The sequence below is a fragment of the Astyanax mexicanus genome, unplaced genomic scaffold, assembly GCF_023375975.1.
Source record: "Astyanax mexicanus isolate ESR-SI-001 unplaced genomic scaffold, AstMex3_surface scaffold_48, whole genome shotgun sequence".
Taxonomy (NCBI): Eukaryota; Metazoa; Chordata; class Actinopteri; order Characiformes; family Acestrorhamphidae; genus Astyanax; species Astyanax mexicanus.
Window position 1 is genome coordinate 848131 of NW_026040058.1, and position 19016 is coordinate 867146.

General features: G+C 37.2%; 1 protein-coding gene across 5 annotated transcripts; it reads right to left on the reverse strand.

The window, feature by feature from the left end:
- Nucleotides 1–1051: 1051 nt before the first annotated feature.
- Nucleotides 1052–17148, reverse strand: LOC103041737 (NACHT, LRR and PYD domains-containing protein 3). 5 transcript variants are annotated; one of them, XM_049473924.1, is made up of 12 exons: nucleotides 16940–17147; nucleotides 15280–15478; nucleotides 15019–15132; nucleotides 14724–14837; nucleotides 13791–13901; nucleotides 13151–13261; nucleotides 9495–11561; nucleotides 8906–9079; nucleotides 8599–8772; nucleotides 6021–6194; nucleotides 3933–3976; nucleotides 1052–3591 (listed from the first exon to the last, which is right to left on the reverse strand). In XM_049473924.1, the coding sequence occupies exons 2-12, from the start codon at nucleotides 15468–15470 to the stop codon at nucleotides 3032–3034; spliced, it is 3834 nt and encodes a 1277-aa protein (XP_049329881.1). In that variant the 5' UTR covers nucleotides 15471–15478; nucleotides 16940–17147; the 3' UTR covers nucleotides 1052–3031. The 5 variants fall into 5 exon arrangements, with proteins under 5 accessions (XP_049329881.1, XP_049329883.1, XP_049329884.1 ...); XM_049473926.1 differs by lacking the exon at nucleotides 13151–13261 and having other exon boundaries at nucleotides 16940–17148; XM_049473927.1 differs by lacking the exon at nucleotides 14724–14837.
- Between the last annotated feature and the right edge of the window lie 1868 nt (nucleotides 17149–19016).

A 19016-nucleotide genomic window follows, 5' to 3' on the forward strand; every position in this document is an offset into this window, starting at 1 on the left:
AATTAGAATTGAAAGGCCAAAAAGATGTTTTTCTGGTTTGTGTTTAATATAATAATTTAATATAAAAATGTTTTACTGAAAAATATTCATTACTTTCTAACTTTCACAGATGCCTGAATTTTTTGTACAGTACTGCAGGATTTATCTGTTCGTCATGCTTGTTGGTTTTAGAATGTGCCTGCGGTGACATAGGAAAATAAAGTTAATTTACTTTCTAGAAATGTTTTAAAACCTGTACTCTATAGTCAAGTATTAATTATACACACAGTTATGGTTTCGCTTTATCCTGACTTCTTACATTGCAACCACTGGATTGTGCAGTGTAATGAAAAAGTAGTGAAATTCCCTTTAAATATAAAACATTTATGGCTTGATGTTTTTATTTTCTATTGATCATTTGTGTAAAAGTATGCACAAGTGCCTACAGATGAATTTGTTTTTGTATTTATTTGGAACAGATAGCATTGCATTCTCTACAGCTTGTCATGCAGCTTGTTCATGATTATTAAAGCATATGGTCATTAAATGGTCATGGTATAATAAAGCTTGTTCAAGCATATGGTTCACATATTGGGTTATGGAGCCCTTTAAACACCTTTAATTTTTTTAAATGTTACATTAGAAATTAGTGCCTGGCCAAAAAAGGCTCCAATTGGATTTAACTAGGTAAATTATGTGGTGTTGCTGCAGTTGGTCAGGTCTACAACAGTCAGCAACAGTTTGGCTGACTACCTGAATATACTGAATATAGACAAGGTTATTCCATCAATGGATTTTTTCTTCCCTGATGACACAGGCATATTCCAAGAGGGAATTGTGAAAGAGTGGTTCAGGGAGCATGAGATCATCATTTTCACACATGGATTGAGAGAGAGTTCACCACAGAGTCCAGAGGGCTGGAGAAGACTTTGTGCAGCGGTCAGACTCTACCATCATCAAAGCTGCATTGCAGAAGCTTTTCGAAACAATGGTTCAACGGTGGTTTGTTGAAGGTGGTTCAACGAAATATTGTTTGTTTGTTTGTTTGTTTTTTTGGCCAGGCAGTGTACACTTGTTTTTTTGTTGTTTTTTTTTTAATATCTGACAAATAATTTTGAGTATTTTTTTTTTGCAGTCTTTATCTGTAGCCCTGAGTTTAACAAGTGCCCTGAAGTGGCCTGAGACGACACTGTTAATATGGGCTGTTGTTATCTGTTAGGCTAATCATTGTACATGTGTTAGTAAGTTTATTTATTTATATTTTATTCTCTTCAATCACTTGGTGTAATTATGTATGTTGCTATTCTGTCTGTATGTATTTGGAGTGGGAAAGTGGTTTCCAAAATATTTTTTTAATAAAGCCAATAACAACCGGGTTGTAGATGTTTTAAGAATGGACAGTACTTTGATATCAATATAAGGATATCAATATTTTGATATCAATATAACAGGATGGTAGCCAACAGATACTTACATAATCAGGACAGTAGGGCCACAGATAATTATGCTCATTTAGTGTTAATACCGAAAAATTGAGAGCACTTTTCGAGTCAGATTAAAATGCATCTAATTCTGGCACTGGCATGCCAGTTATTTGAATACTTTTGCTCATCACACTGTTCAGATTTTTATTTGATTAAAATTTTGAAGACCATGTTTCATTATTATTCCACTTTACAACTATTTGCTATTTTGTGTCGTGTAGTGCAGCAATTCTCAACTGGTAAGTTGGGATCCAATAAATACAACAAAAAAAAAGATGAATAAAAAATGCTGATTTTGTCTTATATTGGAAAAAAGAGACAGAAAGAGTTTCTTACTAATGTAGTCTGAATACAGAGATATGCAGAGAATTGAAATATTTACTGTTGTGGCCTTATTTATATTCTTATTTTTATATGAAGTTGTCATGTTCCTCCTGTTTTTTTGTTTGTTTGTTTTTTTTTAATTAAGGTAATTAACTTTGCATGCATATGTAAGTTTAAACGTGTTTCAAAGGCTATTTTTGACTTAAGCCCTATGTGGACAGGATTAGTTTCTCACTTCTACTCATTAATAAAGCTCAAAGTATTCACATACATCACACAGTTAGAGGTATAGATGTTCTGGTCTTTCTCTGTGCTTTTCCTCTACAATCTTTTCCTCTAGTTTGTCTCACCAAGTGCTCTTTAGCACATGGCTTTGTTTGGTTTTAGTTTAGTCTGCTCTCTTATCTCCTGCTGCTCCTTCCACAACACTACCTCCACCCCCAAGGTGGTCAGTACAGTATAGAACAGTACAGTAGTCAGTATTTCCAGAATAACCGGGTTGGCTTAGCTAACATATAAAGCTAATGTGCATAAAGCTAGGTTAGCTAACTACAGATAAAGTTCACATGAGACGGTTTATAATGCACAAACAATAAAAACACTCCAAACGTATTAGCTGAACTCATCTTTTACTGGATTATAGATTTAGCCTCCTCAACTTGGCAACCTAAGCGAGTTTCTTGTCTGTGGACGGGGCAGACAACTCTCTGTGGTGTTATGAAATTGGACAGCTGTAGCTATTTAACACGCTCGCTCTCTTTTTCCTATTGTATGCACCTCTAAGTTGTCTCTATGTACAACTCTATGTACAAAAACAACAAAAGAAAAAAATCAGATTATGCCATGGTGAACCATGAATTTTGTGTAGTGTTACATCACAATTATTTACAATTTTTTATGACCAGTTTGATATGATAAACAACCATAAACATACTGCCAACATAATTCATTTTACATTAACCGTGGACAAATAAAATAATAATACAAATGTTTTTTCTTTAAAATCAGAATTCATGCTGCTGTGTTGGGGTCCTGTTTTATATAAAACGTGAAGTATGTCAAATAAAAACCACAAAAACCTCAAAACCTTAATTGTAACCTCCAGAAAACCTTATAAAAAACACAAATTGGGTAAAAAGTGAATAAGCTCTAAAATACAACACTGTCATTTATACAGATAATTGGGGGCGGGGGCATCTGTAGGCCAGACTCTAGCAAGACAGGAGTGTTAACTTTCTTTTTCTTTAAAGATCATCAGGTTGTTCTGTCTGGCACAGAGTTGCTGTGGAGTAATAATTGTAAAGCCCAATCCCTGCGTACAGAGGCTCCGTGAACTCAGCATGGAAAGTGTGCAGGTGTGTGAGCGAGTTTGTGTCCTCTGAGACACTGTAGAAGGACAGAGTCCCGGACGGCCAGTCCAGATACACCCCCACTCTGTCTGAGCGAGACGGAGACTCTGTGATATCCAAGCTCTTCTGGTTGTGTTTAATGGAGTAGCTGATGTTAGAGCAGCTCAGCCTCCAGGATTTCTCGTTGTGTCCAAAGACGCAATCGTGACTCCGGCCCTTTCGTGTGATTCCTTTGTAGGACACCGCAACTGCCACTTCACCGCTCCATTCAAGCTCCCAGTAACAACGTCCACACATATGTTCTGCACACAGAACCTGCTCCCAGTACTCAAACCTCTCAGGATCCTCTGGATACGGCCGAGGATTTTCCATCTGATAACTGACAGTCCTGTTTCCAGCCATCACTGTGAGAGACCTGCATGCTGAGTTTAGGTTCAATGACAGCCTGCAGAAATCTGAAATAAAGACAAATAGAGTTCAGATGTGAAGTAATACAATAATGTTACAATTAGGATAGATGTGTGTATCTTAGGCTACGTTCACACAGCAGGGCCAGATCAGATTTTTTTTTCCCAAATCCGATATTTATTTTCAGGTAATATTACCTGAACAGAGACATCAGTCCTAATATTCTAATATTGCCGCAAATCAGATATGTATCATATTGAAGTGGCCCAAATCACATTTAATCAGTTTTACACATAGACATGACACACCTGTGATACACATGACAAAAATTTGATAGATTTGGGCCACTTTTACCTGCTGTGTGAATGTAGAATGTGTATAAACTTACACTTTTGTAGTCCTGGTTTGATCAAATCCAGCACAGGAGCCACACTAAACAGAAACACCACACACACACACCAATAATCAATGACGGAATGAAGGCTAAGGAGGAGGGCAGGACTCATTCAAGACTGTGTGAAACACTTCAGTGTCGCAAAAGCCAATTTTTATAGATATTTTATAGACAGTTTAATTTCTTATGAAAATAAATGTTTGTAACATAAATTCTTGGTTTCTTAATTGAGAATCATTAGCACATTTCAGCTAATGTACTGCTAGTATTTATTCATTTTTGGCAATCTACAATGTGTAAATTGAAAAGTGTACATTATAAACTCAAAGGTTACTTTTAATCCCATTTGGAATTATCCTTAAAAAATGATATCCTACTTTGGTCGGTTGAGCAGTGAAACTACAGTGATGTGGAAAAGTGTTTGATCCTTTTAATGTTTTGCATGTTTGTCATTCTCAAATGTTTTAGATCATCAAACAAAATAAATGTTAAAAGACAAGTAAAAATTATAAACCTAATGAATCTCAGATTAATTATATATACATGTGTATATAAATTATATTTGTATTATTTATATATTGTTACTAAAGATTTAATATTTTGTGAATAGAGCTTAAATGTGATGCTTGAAGTTGATTAATTGCACTGTGAAAACAAAAGGGTTGTTTTTTTTTGTATTTGCTTTATTGCAGTGGAGCTGAGTTTGATTGCCTGTAGGCCAATTATTATTAATTATTATGGTGTTTCTTTTGTTCTTTTTCATCTGATTTTGTGATCTAAAGTATTATGAAGATTTTACCAATGTACTGAGTCACCTAAATTAATTGTGTATTAGGTTATTGTGGAATTGATTAACTTTTATTCTCTGTATTGAATTGTGCGTATCATAACCTTTCAGTATTTGGGGCAAGTGGACTGGGCCATTGGGAGTATTAGTAGGGCTATACTGCCCTTTACTGGGCCTTTTTTATACTACTCAGAGGGGCACATAATTGACCCAAAGTCAATTGACCCAATGTTTTATTTTATGATTTGTGTAATTATGTATCACTTCTGCTTAATTGATTTGCAGTGAGTTTATTATTTGAGTGATTTAATTTCTCTATTTTCTTTGTGTTGTAGGGTAATGTAGTGGTTAGTGGTTTGCTTTTGGGTTGAATTATTGGTTGACAGCAGAGGTGCTCCATGTTCATTTTTCTTTTGTTATTTTCTTGTTTTCGAGTTATTTGGCTCTTTTGGGGTCAGTGCTACTTACAATCTTATTGTGTCTTGAGGCCCTTGGTCTATGGTAACGTACACTTGCTACTAAAAATTAATTGGGTGTTATTGATTATATTACTGCCTCTGCGTGAGACTTGAACTCATTATAAATTTTATGTCTAATTAACTGACTGAGGTCCTAGAGGCCGGAGTGTAGTCTAATTGTCCCTTAACGCCTTTATTGTGATAACTGTCTAATTTTTCAAAGAGATCAAACAAAATATATTTTTGTTAAACAGCGTGATCACTCATTTATTTGAGAAAAACCTCAGAGGGATCCCCTACCCTACATAGTAAATTGGGGTGGCGTAGTCTCAACTTTACAGCCGGTTGGGTCTCCTAATTTAGTGGGACCCGACCCGCTACAGATATTATCATTTTTATACAATACGCTATGTGTAAGATACTTTTACATGTACTTACAGTATTATATTTGACTCTATATTTACCTGATATTCAGTCTCTGTTTAGCTGCTATTATACAGTACAATCATTTGCACTCTTACTGCATACATTACGTACATGTGAGTACATGTGAGTATATTTAATATTTATTTATTGCAGAGTAAGACTTTCATTATTTAGTGTAACTGTAATTTAGTTCCTCTTTGTACATGACAAATTATTGAATCTTGGAACGAGGTGCAGAAGTGATCATCCAACATCATTAAATGCAATTAAATCCTCACAACAAAAGCCTACCTTGGACAGTAGAGACAGTTAATATACTGATAGCACGAAAAACTCTTTTTAGTACGTCAGATGAAACAATAAATGAGCTGGTGTATCATTACTTTTTTAATAGTTAATCAATATACATACATTAGTGTCTCCAGTTTATAGTGTGGATCCTTTTGCAGATCAGAGAGTATCTTCACTCCAGACTCTCTCAGTTTATTGTAGCTCAGATCCAGTTCTCTCAGGTGGCAGGGGTTTGATTTCAGAGCTGAAGCCAGAGGAGAACAACCTTCATCTGTAATCAAACATCCTGACAACCTGCAGGTAAAAAAGAAAACATGATGACAACAATAACATATAACATATTTACCATTTTTAGTTACAGAATAGCAGTAGCACAGCTTGGCTGATATATCCACTGTGCCCAATAACTCCACGCTGTCACTCTCAGGGTTGTATTTGAGCTGGAGAAATGTTGGTACTGTGTAATAGCCATGCCATGCCTTTAGAAATATATACACAGTGCCTTGCAAAAGTATTCAGCCCCTTGAACTTTTCAACCTTTTCAGGCTTCAAACAATAAGACATGAAATTGTAATTTTTTGGTGATGAATCAACAAGTGGGACACAATTGTAAAGTGGAACGAAATTTATTGGATATTTAAAACTTTTTTTAGATATAAAAAACTGAAAAGTTTGGTGTGCAATATTATTCAGCCCCCTAGTGTTAATAATTTGTAGCGGCACCTTTTGCTATCAGTTTTGCACTTAGAGAGACTGAGATTTTTGCCCATTCTTCTTTGGAAAACAGCTGGAGCTCAGTGAGGTTGGATGGAGAGCGTTTGTGAACAGCAGTTTTCAGCTCTTTCCACATATTCTCGATTGGATTCAGGTCTAGACTTTGACTTGGTCATTCTAACACCTGGATATGTTTATTTGTGAATCATTCCATTGTAGATTTGCTTTATGTTTTGGATCATTGTCTTGTTGGAAGATAAATCTCTGTCCTACTCTCAGGTCTTTTGCAGAGTCCAACAGGTTTTTTTCCAGAATGGTTCTGTATTTGGCTCCATCCAACTTCCCATCCATTTTAACTATCTTCCCTGTCCCTGCTGAAGAAAAGCAGGCTCAAACCATGATGCTGCCACCACCATGTTTGACAGTGGGGATGGTGTGTTCAGGGTAATGAGCTGTGTTGCTTTTACGCCAAACATAACATTTTGCATTGTGGCCAAAAAATTTGATTTTGGTTTCATCTTACCAAAGCGCATTCTTGTCTCCTAGGTAGTGTGTGTCAAATTTTAAACAAGACTTTTTATGGAAATCTTTAAGAAATGGCTTCTTGACACTCTTCCATAAATGCCAGATTTGTGCAGTGTACGACTGATTGTTGTCCTATGGACAGAGTCTTCCACCTCACCTGTAGATCTCTGCAGTTCATCCAGAGTGATCATGGGCCTCTTGGCTAATCTTTGATCAGTCTTCTCCTTGTTTGAGCTGAAAGTTTAGATTTGCAGCGGTCTGATTCTCCTCTTATTTCAGTATGATCACTTGCACAGTGCTCCTTGAGATGTTTAAAGCTTGGGAAATCTTTTTGTATTCAAATCCGGCTTTAAACTTTTCCACAACAGTATCTCGGACCTGCCTGGAGTGTTCATTGGTCTTCATGATGCTCTCTGCGCTAAACAGAACTCTATCACAGACTATCACAGAGCAGCTGCATTTATTTTCATATCTTTATGTTTAAAGCCTAAAATGTGGCAAACGGTGCCTTTTTCAAGGCACTGTAGCTACACAACCAATTGTTTATCTCCCTATTATCTTCATTAAGGGAGCAAATAATTGTAAATTGCTGTGCTGCTCTCTTCCCGGCTCTCGACGAATCTGTCAGACAGTGACATCTATCGGTTAGGAAATTAGTGTAGTGCACGCAGAGCTTATGCACCAGTGATGGTGCCTCCACCCACACACACACAGAGCGGAGACTGAGTGTGTGGAGATGTTAGCTTGTGAGCGTATTCAAGGCTAATAGGAACTCTCAAGGTTCTCAAAACTAAACAGCTTTAGAGAATGTTTAGAGTAGTCCAGTCCGGATGGACTTTGTTCCACGTCTCCGGTGTGGGAGTGTTTTGGCTTTAAGCCAAATTACCAAGCAGAACCCATCAACGCTAATGAGCGGGTATGTTGACTTTGTTTCAAAACAGTGGCAACGAAGTTTTGATCTCATTTTACAGCACAACCATCCAGCCCATTTTTCCAAGCTGAATATTGAATATTGTTACCCCAGAGAGATCCTGCCTCAAACTCTGGTGTTCCTTGCTCTAAATTTGTCTGACAGTTACATTAAAAATAAATTTATTGCAAGAGCAATGGGCTGCTGAGCTATCTGTGTCTTTCATCATATGGACACTTGTGTTTTTGAGGTAATGTGTGTTTTACAGCATATACATCTATGAACAGAAAATCTGCAAGTGCCTTTGTGTTCTGTCCAGATAAACAATTATCAATGTTAATGTTACTTTAATCTATTTGTTGTTAATTTATTTTTTATTAAGGTATTTTATATATATATATATTTAGTGCTGTATCCCAGGGTGGTTATACTTTGTTTTATATATTTTGGATATTTTTTTTATTAATTATTAATTCATTATTAATTAATTAATTATTAATTTTTATTTCTCCTCCACAGAACTGACACTGAGACTCACAGGAAACTCACCTGAGTACCTGTAGTTTACAATGTGAACTCTCCAGCCCAGCAGAAAGGAGCTCCAGTCCTGAGTCCTGAAAGTCATTATTGCTGAGGTCCAGATCTCTTAGGCCTTGATTTTCTGACTGCAGAACAGACGCCAGTGTTTCACAGGACTTCTCACTGAGTTTACAAATGGCAAGTCTGCAAAAAAAAATATGATTTCACACTGGATCACCAGTCATCTTTGAATACTGAAAAACATTTTGCAAAAGAATTTACACATGTAAAACGAGTATGAACACTCTATTAACAGAAGGTCATCACAGCAATATACCTCAAAATCTCGAGTTTACAGTGAGAACTCCTTAGTCCAGCACAGAGCAGCTCTGCTCCTGAATCTTGCAGGTCATTGTTACTCAGGTCCAGTTCTTTCAGAGGCGAGTTTGGTAATTGCAGAACTGAAGACACGGTTTCAAAACACTGGGCCGTAAGATTAGAACTCGAAATTCTGTAATGAAGATGTAAAAAAATAAAGATCACAGTTTATATAAGATATTAAGTCATTAATTTATTAATTATTATAAAAAAACAGTGTTGATTTTGACACCCTTGCTGTAAAACGCTGAAGATGTTTGTGAGATGCTTAAAATGAAGCAGTTTATGAAACACTAAAATCTACTCACCTCAACTATCATGCCAGGTTCAATAACATTATATGCACTAGTTTTGTTTTAGTAAAATTTAGATGCTAGAAGAAATATGGGTCTGCCTGATATATTTTACACATATAAGGGTGATTGAACCATATACATGAGGACTGAACTATACGAAGTCCAACTGTGATGTGATGTTTGTTTGCAACTTTAAATTTAATAATGTTTTCAAGGTCTTTAAATTTGTCAGTCTTTAAAAAACACACTCACAGAGCCTTCCTGCAGTTCCCCACAGCCTGGACCAGTCTCCTGCAGCCCTCTCTTGATGTGTTGTATTTCTTCAGGTCCAATTCGTCCAACTCCTCCACTGACATCAGAAGCATACACGCCAGTGCTGAGCACTGGATGGGGGTCAGCCTTTTCTCACAGCGCTTTTCTAGTTTAAGATATTCCTGAATCTCTTTGTACAGAGACTGGTCATTCATCTCCAGCAGACAGAGGAACAGGCTGACTGATCTTTCCGCAGGGAGGTCTTCTTTCTGGATTTGGTCTTTGATGAACTGGCTTGTTCTACTGATGCTGTCTGCATTCCATTCTCTACTCATCAGAAGCTCTTGTAGAAGTCTCTGACTGGACTCTAGAGAGATGCCCAGCAGAAACCGAAGGAAGAGGTTTAATTGGCCGTTGGGGGTCTCTAGAGCTTTATATACCGCTCCTTTTAACAGTTTTTCCAATTGAACTCCTCCAGACCAGTTTTCCTGCTGCTTAGACTGGCCACTGCACTGCCTTCCTCTCAAAGCAACCTCAAAAATATGAAGAACCTCCATATTCTTGTTTAAGTAGCAGTAAAACACGTAGAGGGCAGCCATAAACTCTTGAAAGCTTAGATGGACAAAGCAGAAGATCTTCTTTTGGTAAAGGACAGTTTCCTCCTGAAAGATCTCAGTGCAAATCCCAGAATACACAGAGGCCTCAGTAACATCAATGTCACACTCCTTCAGGTCTTCCTCATAGAACATTGAATTGCCTTTCATCAGTTGCTTGAAGGCCAGCTGAGCAAGTTTCAAAATCACCTCTTTCCAGGATTCATTTCTCACATTGTATTTCTCGTCCTTCATTGCTGTCTGGGTGAGAAGAAAGTGTGCATACATTTCTGTCAGAGTTTTAGGAATTTCTGCAGCACCACTTTGATCCAGAATCTGCAGTACAGTGGCGGAGATCCAACTAAAGACAGGGATGTAGCACATTACATAAAGGCTCTTTGTCATCTTAATGTGTGAGATGATTCGCCTGGCTTGCTCCTTATCTGTGATTCTCTTCCTGAAATACTCCTGCTTTTGTTGGTCATTGAATCCCTGAATTTCTGTTACTCGGTTCACATACTCTGAGGGGATCTGATCAGCTGCTGTTGGTCGTGAGGTTATCCAGACCTTAGCAGAAGGAAGCAGCTCTCCTTGGATCAGCTTCGACATCAAGACACTGACTGACGATGATGTGTTGATGTCAGAAACTCTCCTAATTCCTGAAAACTTAAGAGGAATTCTGCTTTCGTCCAGACCATCAAATATGAACACAGCATTTTGCTGATCATAGATGTGTGGCTCCAGATCTTTAATCTCAGGGTAGAACGCACAGAGGATTTCATGAAGAGTGTACTGCTCATCTCTAATCAGGTTCAGCTCTCGGAACGGAAGAACAAACATGAAATCTACATCCTGATTGGCTGTTCCTTCAGTCCAGTCCAAAATAAACTTCTGCACAGAGACGGTTTTTCCAATGCCAGCAATGCCTTTAGTCAGAACAGTCTTTATTTTATTTTTTTCCCGTGCTCCTGTTGTCACTTTCATGTCTACGTGTTTTTCTTTTGCATCCCACTTAAAAACGTTTTCCTCACAATGTTTAAAAATGTCGTTGCAATTAATGGGAATGTCTTGACTTCTGGATTCAACACGTAAAACCTCATGTTCTTCATTCATCCCTTGGCGATCTGCCTCTATGATGTAGAGTTGTGTGTAAACAATATTAAGGTGAACTCTTTTCTTTGGACTTCTGTTACCCTCATATAGATACTCATACTTCTTCTTCATGTTGGCTTTGTGCTTCATTACGACTCCACACACATCATCATCTACTTGTGGCTTGAAGTCGTCATGGGCTTTTTGTGGGCGGAGAGCAGGACGTGTTTTAGATCTCTTTCTGCACTGGGGGCATAAAAAGCCTCCGGAGGGGTTTGAATTGTCCCAGTAGTTGCTAATGCATTTCATACAGAAATAATGTCCACAGGTTATTGAGACTGGATCTTTCAGGAGCTGCTTGCACAATCTGCACCAATCTCTACTGTAGAAACACAGGACAAGGAGATAAAATGTTACATGTGAAATTACAACAAAAACAAAAAAGACTCTCTGTTGAGTAGAGTGAAGTGCAAATGCATGTTTAATGAAAGCCAGGTGATATACACTCCCTTCCAAAAGTACTGGAACAGTGAGGCCAATTCCTTTATTTCTGCTGTAGACTGAAAACATTTGGATTTGGCATTAAAAGATGAATGAGAGAGAGAATTTCAGCTTTTACCTCCAGTTATATATAGAATCTAATGTACAGTTTAGAAAGTAGCACCTTTTTTCTGAACCCATCCAAAGCACTGAAACATGTGACTATCAGGTGTGTCCTGCAATATAAATTATACAAACAATAGTTTAAATAATTTTTATATTTGGGTTTTGCTCTGCATTTGAAGTTGGAAGAGTAAACAACATAAAAAACAAAGAACTGCCTTTGGATGAAAATGCCTATGGCTGTCCTGAAGAAAAAAATCATAACTGGTGTACTAAATAATATAAAAGGTAACAGCAAGGAAAACAACGGCAGTTGATGACAGAAACCTTGTGTGTGATGTGAAGAAAGACCCTAAAAAAACTGTTTGTGACATCAGCAGCAACCTCCAGAGGGCAGGAGAAAAATGTATCACAGTCTAATGTTCACAGAAGACTTTATGAACAAAAGTACAGAGGTTTCACCAGAAGATACTAACCACTAATTACCAAGAGAATAGGAAGGCCAGGTTATAATCTGCCAAGAAGTACAGAGACAAAGATCAACTTTTACCAATTTGAAGTAAACGCTAATTTATTTGGAGTTGGGAGAAGGAAAGGATCTGCTCATGACCCCAAACATACCAGGTTACCTCTGAAACTCAGTGGAGGTTATTTACAATGCTAAAGGTAGCAATACAATGAAGTACCATTGTCACTCACTTTAAAGAAAGATGCAACTGATAAAAGACTAATTTTATAAAAGAGATCCTTCATCATGCAGCAAGATAATACTAGAAGAATGCTTTAGTTTAGTGATGTCAGTTGATGCTGTTATTGCAAGCAAAGATTTGCAACTATATATTACGTCTTATCCACTTTTATGATCTTATACTATATGTTTGCTTACAAGAAACAAGTGGGTTCAGATAAAAGGTGCTATGTTCTATTTAACTTTGTATCAGATCCAGATGTAAATATCTAAAAAAAAAAAAGCTGAAAAGTTGATGTTTTCTTTTTTGGTCTCATATTCAGCTTTTAATGTCAAACCCAAAGTTCTTCAGTCTACAGCACTAATTACACTTAAAACAATGGTTTTCAATTCAGGTCCCTGAATACTATTGAATTCTATAGAACACTTAAACAAGCAGGGCAGAGATGCCGCAGGATCATGACTGAGAACCACTGCTTTAAAACATTAACCATACACAAACTTGAGGAACTTTCAGTAGTTTAATAAAGCCTGAAGGATTTAATAAATTTAATCATTTTCAGCTACTATATGTAGCATAAAGCAATTAACACTCTGACCTCAAAGCAGAAAAGCAACATGCAAGATCAAACATCACAGAGGTATCATCTAAGCATAATTGGTTCAGTCAGGATGTTTACCTTCTCTCTGGTTGGACTTCACCACTGAACATCGGAGGTATTGGCATAGAGCGGTCACTCTTCATAGACACACAACTGGGTTCGGGAGATACTGATCTCTGGAGTTTATCTCTAAAACATTACACACACTTATCATTACCACTGTAATAATTACCTTAAAGGGCAGGAATTATACCTAGTCTTTGACTACACAGCATTTTCAATGGAGATTTTCCTTTGAAAGGAAAATAAAGTCTATGACTAGGCTTAATGCTGTCCAGGAAACTGGCTCTAAGAGCACCAAATCTCCAAATCTCAACCTTTTCCTTTCATAAGCTCCATCAAACTCATCTTCAAATGGCACAGTTAGCACTATAAAATAAGCTTTTTGTTTGAGTACAATACAATATCTGGCCTCGATGTTGCTACTGCAATGCAATGTAGAATCTGTAGTTTATGGCCTACATCTGCCAACAACTCCAATCTTGTGCATCAGCCTATTGACCAACAGTAGCACACTGCACTCATTCTACCCCCCCCCCCCCCCAAACACACACACACACACACACACATCTATCTCCTTTACTGCCATTGACAGTGGGCACGTTAATAACATCTAAGTGCTTATTTTCAGTCAGTCTGGTTCAATCAGGATGGTTACCTTCTCTCTGGTTGGACATTCCCACTAAACATCGGAGGTATTGGCATTGAGCGGTCACTCTTCAAAGACACAGAGCTGGGTTCAGGAGATACTGATCTCTTGGGTTTGTCTCTGAAACATTACAAATAATCATATCGTTATAATTGTAATAATTACTTTAATGGTAAGTTACCCACACAGGGATTAAATCTAGTACTGGAGTGCACAACAATTCTAATGGAGATTTCCAATTGAAAGGAAAATACAGTCTACCACTAGGCCTAATCCCTGTCCAGAAAAATGACTAAGAATTCTGCTACAAAATATAGGAAATAAAGGCACAATCTTGCACCAATTAACTTGGGTTACACACAGGGCCTAACTCACCACCTTCACTTATATTCCTGTTACCTGCTACATAGCAAGCTCTTCACAGGGGTCATCAGGTAATCAGCCCCCTTCATCAGCATTTCACTGACCTAAGCCTACAACACCTCCACAGAGGGGTGTGTCTTCCCAAACTGACTCCCCTCCAAGCTCATTTCACCTGCCTGTCACTTACCAGACCTGTACTGGTGACTAAGCCCGCACTATACCCCACTGATACCATTGACTCGAAGCACTACATCACCCAACATACTGCACATCTGTATTAATGCAACATAACTTTACACTGTTCCTCCTGGTGTCACTTGATTTACTTTTCACTGCCCCCCACACACAAATCTATTTCCTTTACTGCTTACTACTAATTAACAACAGACATTTTATTCACCTGCTTCTTTTCAAGGCCACCTGCTAAAGATCTTAGTACCTTTATAGGTTGGTAACTTACAACATATAATAAACAAATAAATAATCTTTAATAAACAATAAATCATTACTGTTAAACTTTACACAGTACATCACTGAATCTTCAATGGTGATCAGAAAAACTAAACTTTCAGTGTTTACCGTCCATCAGATGAAACATCGTCAGCACTGAACATTGGAGGTATAGGCATAGAGCGGTCACTCCTCATAGACACATGGCTGGGTTCTGGAGATTTTCTTTTCTGGGGTTTATCTCTAAAACATAATGCACACAATTTCTATGGGAAATACAACAAACAGTACAGCCTTTATAAATGGTGGGTAAAAGTACTGGGTATGATTAGGGCTGAGTAACCTGTGACTTTTAATTACAAAAAAATATAATTTTTAATACATTCACTGAAGATTGTTCAGATTATAAATATTTATTTCAAACCTTTGATCACTGGATACGTCCTTATCTCTGAACATCGGAGGTATTGGCATAGAGCGGTCACTCCGCATAGATGCACAGCTGTGTTCAGGATATACTGATTTCTCAGGGTCATCTCTAAAACATTACACGCACAATAATCCGATTAGATTAGATCCCATTACAAAAAACATCACACAAAAATTGGCTTATTAAAACATTTTCTGGATATATGTATTCTTTCCTTTAATAAATAAAGTTATTATTTATTAAGTGCTTATATACCTCTGATTAGTGGAAACATCCTTCTCTCCGAACATCGGCGGTATAGGCATTGAGCGGTCACTCTTCATAGACACACAGCTGGGTTCAGGAGATACTGATGTCCTGGGCTGGTTTTGCCCATCGCCATCCTTCTCATCCACTTCTCTACAGAGATCCATCCCTGAAGAAGCAACTCTTTCCTTTTCCTCCATTAATGAATCTTTACAGGGAGACAAATAGAGAGCTGAGATTTTACCCAGTCCAAAAACAGTCAGTCCAGCTAGAGCTGGCCGATATTGTTAAAAAATAATTAAGGGCCATTTCATCGAATGGGTTCCATTTGCTTGTTGTAACTCTTCCAAATTAAACTTAACTTTTAATCTTTTTTCAACTCTAAATCTAATTATTAATTATGTACTTTTAACTAAGGTGTAAATGTTTCTAATTCAAAGATTAGTCCTGTTACTGGCACTCACTCCTGTTATTGGCACTCACTTCTGTTACTTTTATGTTATGAGTAACAGGACTGAAAGTAACATGAGTTTTTATCATAGAATTAGCAAAAACAGGAAATATATATATATATAATAAAAGCTATGCTAATAGCATAAAAACACTGAGCACATTCTAGTTCCCTAAAATTTGTATTTTGAAAATATCCAAAAAGATCTAAGAATGAATATAGGTAACAGGAAAGAGGGTTGAGATTAACCTCATCAGTCATAGTTACAATATGATCAAATAAACAGAAAAACAATTGAGACATTTTAATTTTTGGTCTTCAGAAGAACCAACTGACATAACTTCCTGTTGTAGATGTGACTTGTAGAATTTCAGATAGGGTAATGTGTTACGGTAAAAGAACTAAGTGACAACCTATTTTAACTTAAATAATATGGAGTTATTATGCAAAAAATATTTTTGAAAAATTGATAGGATTTGGACACAGCAATGCAAAACAAAACACCTCTGAAGGAGTTTAATAAAGGTATTTTATGGTAAAGTTTATAGTTAGAGTGGGGACAGGTTTTTATTAATGTTTTTAATTATATATCCTACTTTCGCAATTTGGTCAATGTACAAGACAATATGCTTAATAATAAAATGTAGTTTAAAGTTTTTTTGTGTGAATATTTATGCATGTAATTTCCTGGGGACAGAAATAGCACAGATTTTAGCACTTTCCAGTGTAAGATGCCCTGAACTGGTTTTGATCTCTAGGTCTCTAGTATGATGAATTCCAAATACAGTTTATCAGCATGAGGAAATAAACAGGGTTATTTTTGGATCTCAGAGAAACTGATACCATGTTAATCACACAAACAGCTGCTAGCAAGAACTTCTTAAAAACAAGGTTAAAACAAATAAACGTTATTATATTTAAATCCTATTTAAACTTATTTTTACTTTCACTTTCACTTTTACTGCGAGTTAGCTTAGCATCTGATGTGGCATTAATTTACGGTATGTAAAAACGGTATATATGTTGTTTGTAGATGTCTAAAAACAGCACTAATATTAGAAACAAAGTAAAACATTCTAATGTGTCCAACTTCAGGTTCACACTTTAGAGGGATTTCATGCGAGGCCTCTTGACGCAGTAAGTTTAGTGTGTGTGTGTGTGTGTGTGTGTGTGCGCGCGCGCGCGTGCGTGTTATATGTGTGTGTCGTATAATCTTACTTGAATATTTGTGTTCTTCTGAGCTGGTTTAGCTCCAGTTACTGTTCAGACTGTAGTCCCGCAGCTCCGACTGATTCAGTTTTTAGGACGTCGGACTCTGGACTGAAGCTCCGCTGTCCTTGCAGACTGGAAAAGAACACCGCGGTCACGTGTTCTGCACTTCTGAAAACGTTTCTTTACCGAAACCCCTAATGCGCGTCTAAACCGTGCTTTACGGTAGCCGCGTATGGAGTGAATTTTGTGCCAAAAGTTTTACGTAAAAAAATAAAATCCACAATCAAAATTTTAAGAATCAAAAGTAAAACATGTATGTTGCAAATTCAAAAGAGAAAAAATATATATCAAATATATATATTTAAATATACTTGGTTATTTTATTATTCTTTGCACTTATTTGAAAATTATTTTAGTTTGGATTTTGCCAGTCTTTGCTTTCATTTTTGGATTTTCTGTGGATTTTTGTGGATTTTGCTGCTAAAGACTTTTGCTTCTGGAATCTCTCCTGTGCTTCTGCTTCATTTTTTTGGTTCTGATTTTTGGCACACTTTTCACGGGTGGGCGGGGCTTAGAAGAAGGCGTTCCCCTTTAATCTCTATTGGTCACCTACCCTGAACCCTCGTCTGAGACAGACCACGCCCACCCCGCCAGCTTCAAGCGCTCTTCCAAACAAGGCAGAGCGAACGGGGTTCAGCTCACAGCAGCACCAGCAGGTACTTTTCCAATTAAATTTCATACAGACGTTATGTTTAATGTTATATTTCTTTTTTAAGTAAGTGTTTAACTCTATTAAGATGCTCATGTTAGCGGGGTGTGCTAAATATCCATGCTTAAATTATACTAGTTAGTTAGTGAACACTAACCTACCTAGTCAGTGAGTTAGCTAGTTTACCTAGGTCATCTGGTCAGTGAGTTAGTGGGTTAGCTAAGCTAGTTAGGTTACCTAGTCAGTGAGTTAGCTAGTTAACCGTAACCAGCACTTACTTGGCTTTACCCTGGGGCATAATAACTAGCTTAGCTAACCCACTAGCTCACTGACTAGGTAACCTAACTAGCTTAGCTAACCCACTAACTCACTGACCAGATGACCTAGGTAAACTAGCTAACTCACTGACTAGGTAACCTAACTAGCTTAGCTAACCCACTAACTCACTGACCAGATGACCTAGGTAAACTAGCTAACTCACTGACTAGGTAGGTTAGTGTTCACTAACTAACTAGTATAATTTAAGCATGGATATTTAGCACACCCCGCTAACATGAGCATCTTAATAGAGTTAAACACTTACTTAAAAAAGAAATATAACATTAAACATAACGTCTGTATGAAATTTAATTGGAAAAGTACCTGCTGGTGCTGCTGTGAGCTGAACCCCGTTCGCTCTGCCTTGTTTGGAAGAGCGCTTGAAGCTGGCGGGGTGGGCGTGGTCTGTCTCAGACGAGGGTTCAGGGTAGGTGACCAATAGAGATTAAAGGGGAACGCCTTCTTCTAAGCCCCGCCCACCCGTGAAAAGTGTGCCAAAAATCAGAACCAAAAAAATGAAGCAGAAGCACAGGAGAGATTCCAGAAGCAAAAGTCTTTAGCAGCAAAATCCACAAAAATCCACAGAAAATCCAAAAAAAATCCAAAAATGAAAGCAAAGACTGGCAAAATCCAAACTAAAATAATTTTCAAATAAGTGCAAAGAATAATAAAATAACCAAGTATATTTAAATATATATATTTGATATATATTTTTTCTCTTTTGAATTTGCAACATACATGTTTTACTTTTGATTCTTAAAATTTTGATTGTGGATTTTATTTTTTTACGTAAAACTTTTGGCACAAAATTCACTCCATAGCCGCGCGCACAGCGGATCTGGAAGAGAGTCTCGCGCTTCTTGTGCAAAGACTGAACATGGAACAGAAACACAGCTATAAAAACATTTAACCAGGTCTAATAAACAAATATACACCAGAAAGACTATCTGTAGAACAGTGAAACGCTTTGGAAATGTTTGGAGTGCTGTTAAAAAGCAAATCAAATGGTTATCATATCACAGCACACAATTCTTAAATATCTTATTCTCATGTATA

Excerpts from the sequence above, each read along its gene's own strand:
- LOC103041737 (XM_049473924.1), bottom strand. The coding sequence starts at position 15,470 with ATGGAGGAAAAGGAAAGAGTTGCTTCTTCAGGGATGGATCTCTGTAGA. Across the intron at positions 6,195-8,598 it reads TGTAAACTACAGGTACTCAG|GTTGTCAGGATGTTTGATTA; the intron begins GTGAGTTTCCTG and ends TTTTACCTGCAG. Across the intron at positions 3,977-6,020 it reads TATAAACTGGAGACACTAAT|TGTGGCTCCTGTGCTGGATT; the intron begins GTATGTATATTG and ends GTTTCTGTTTAG.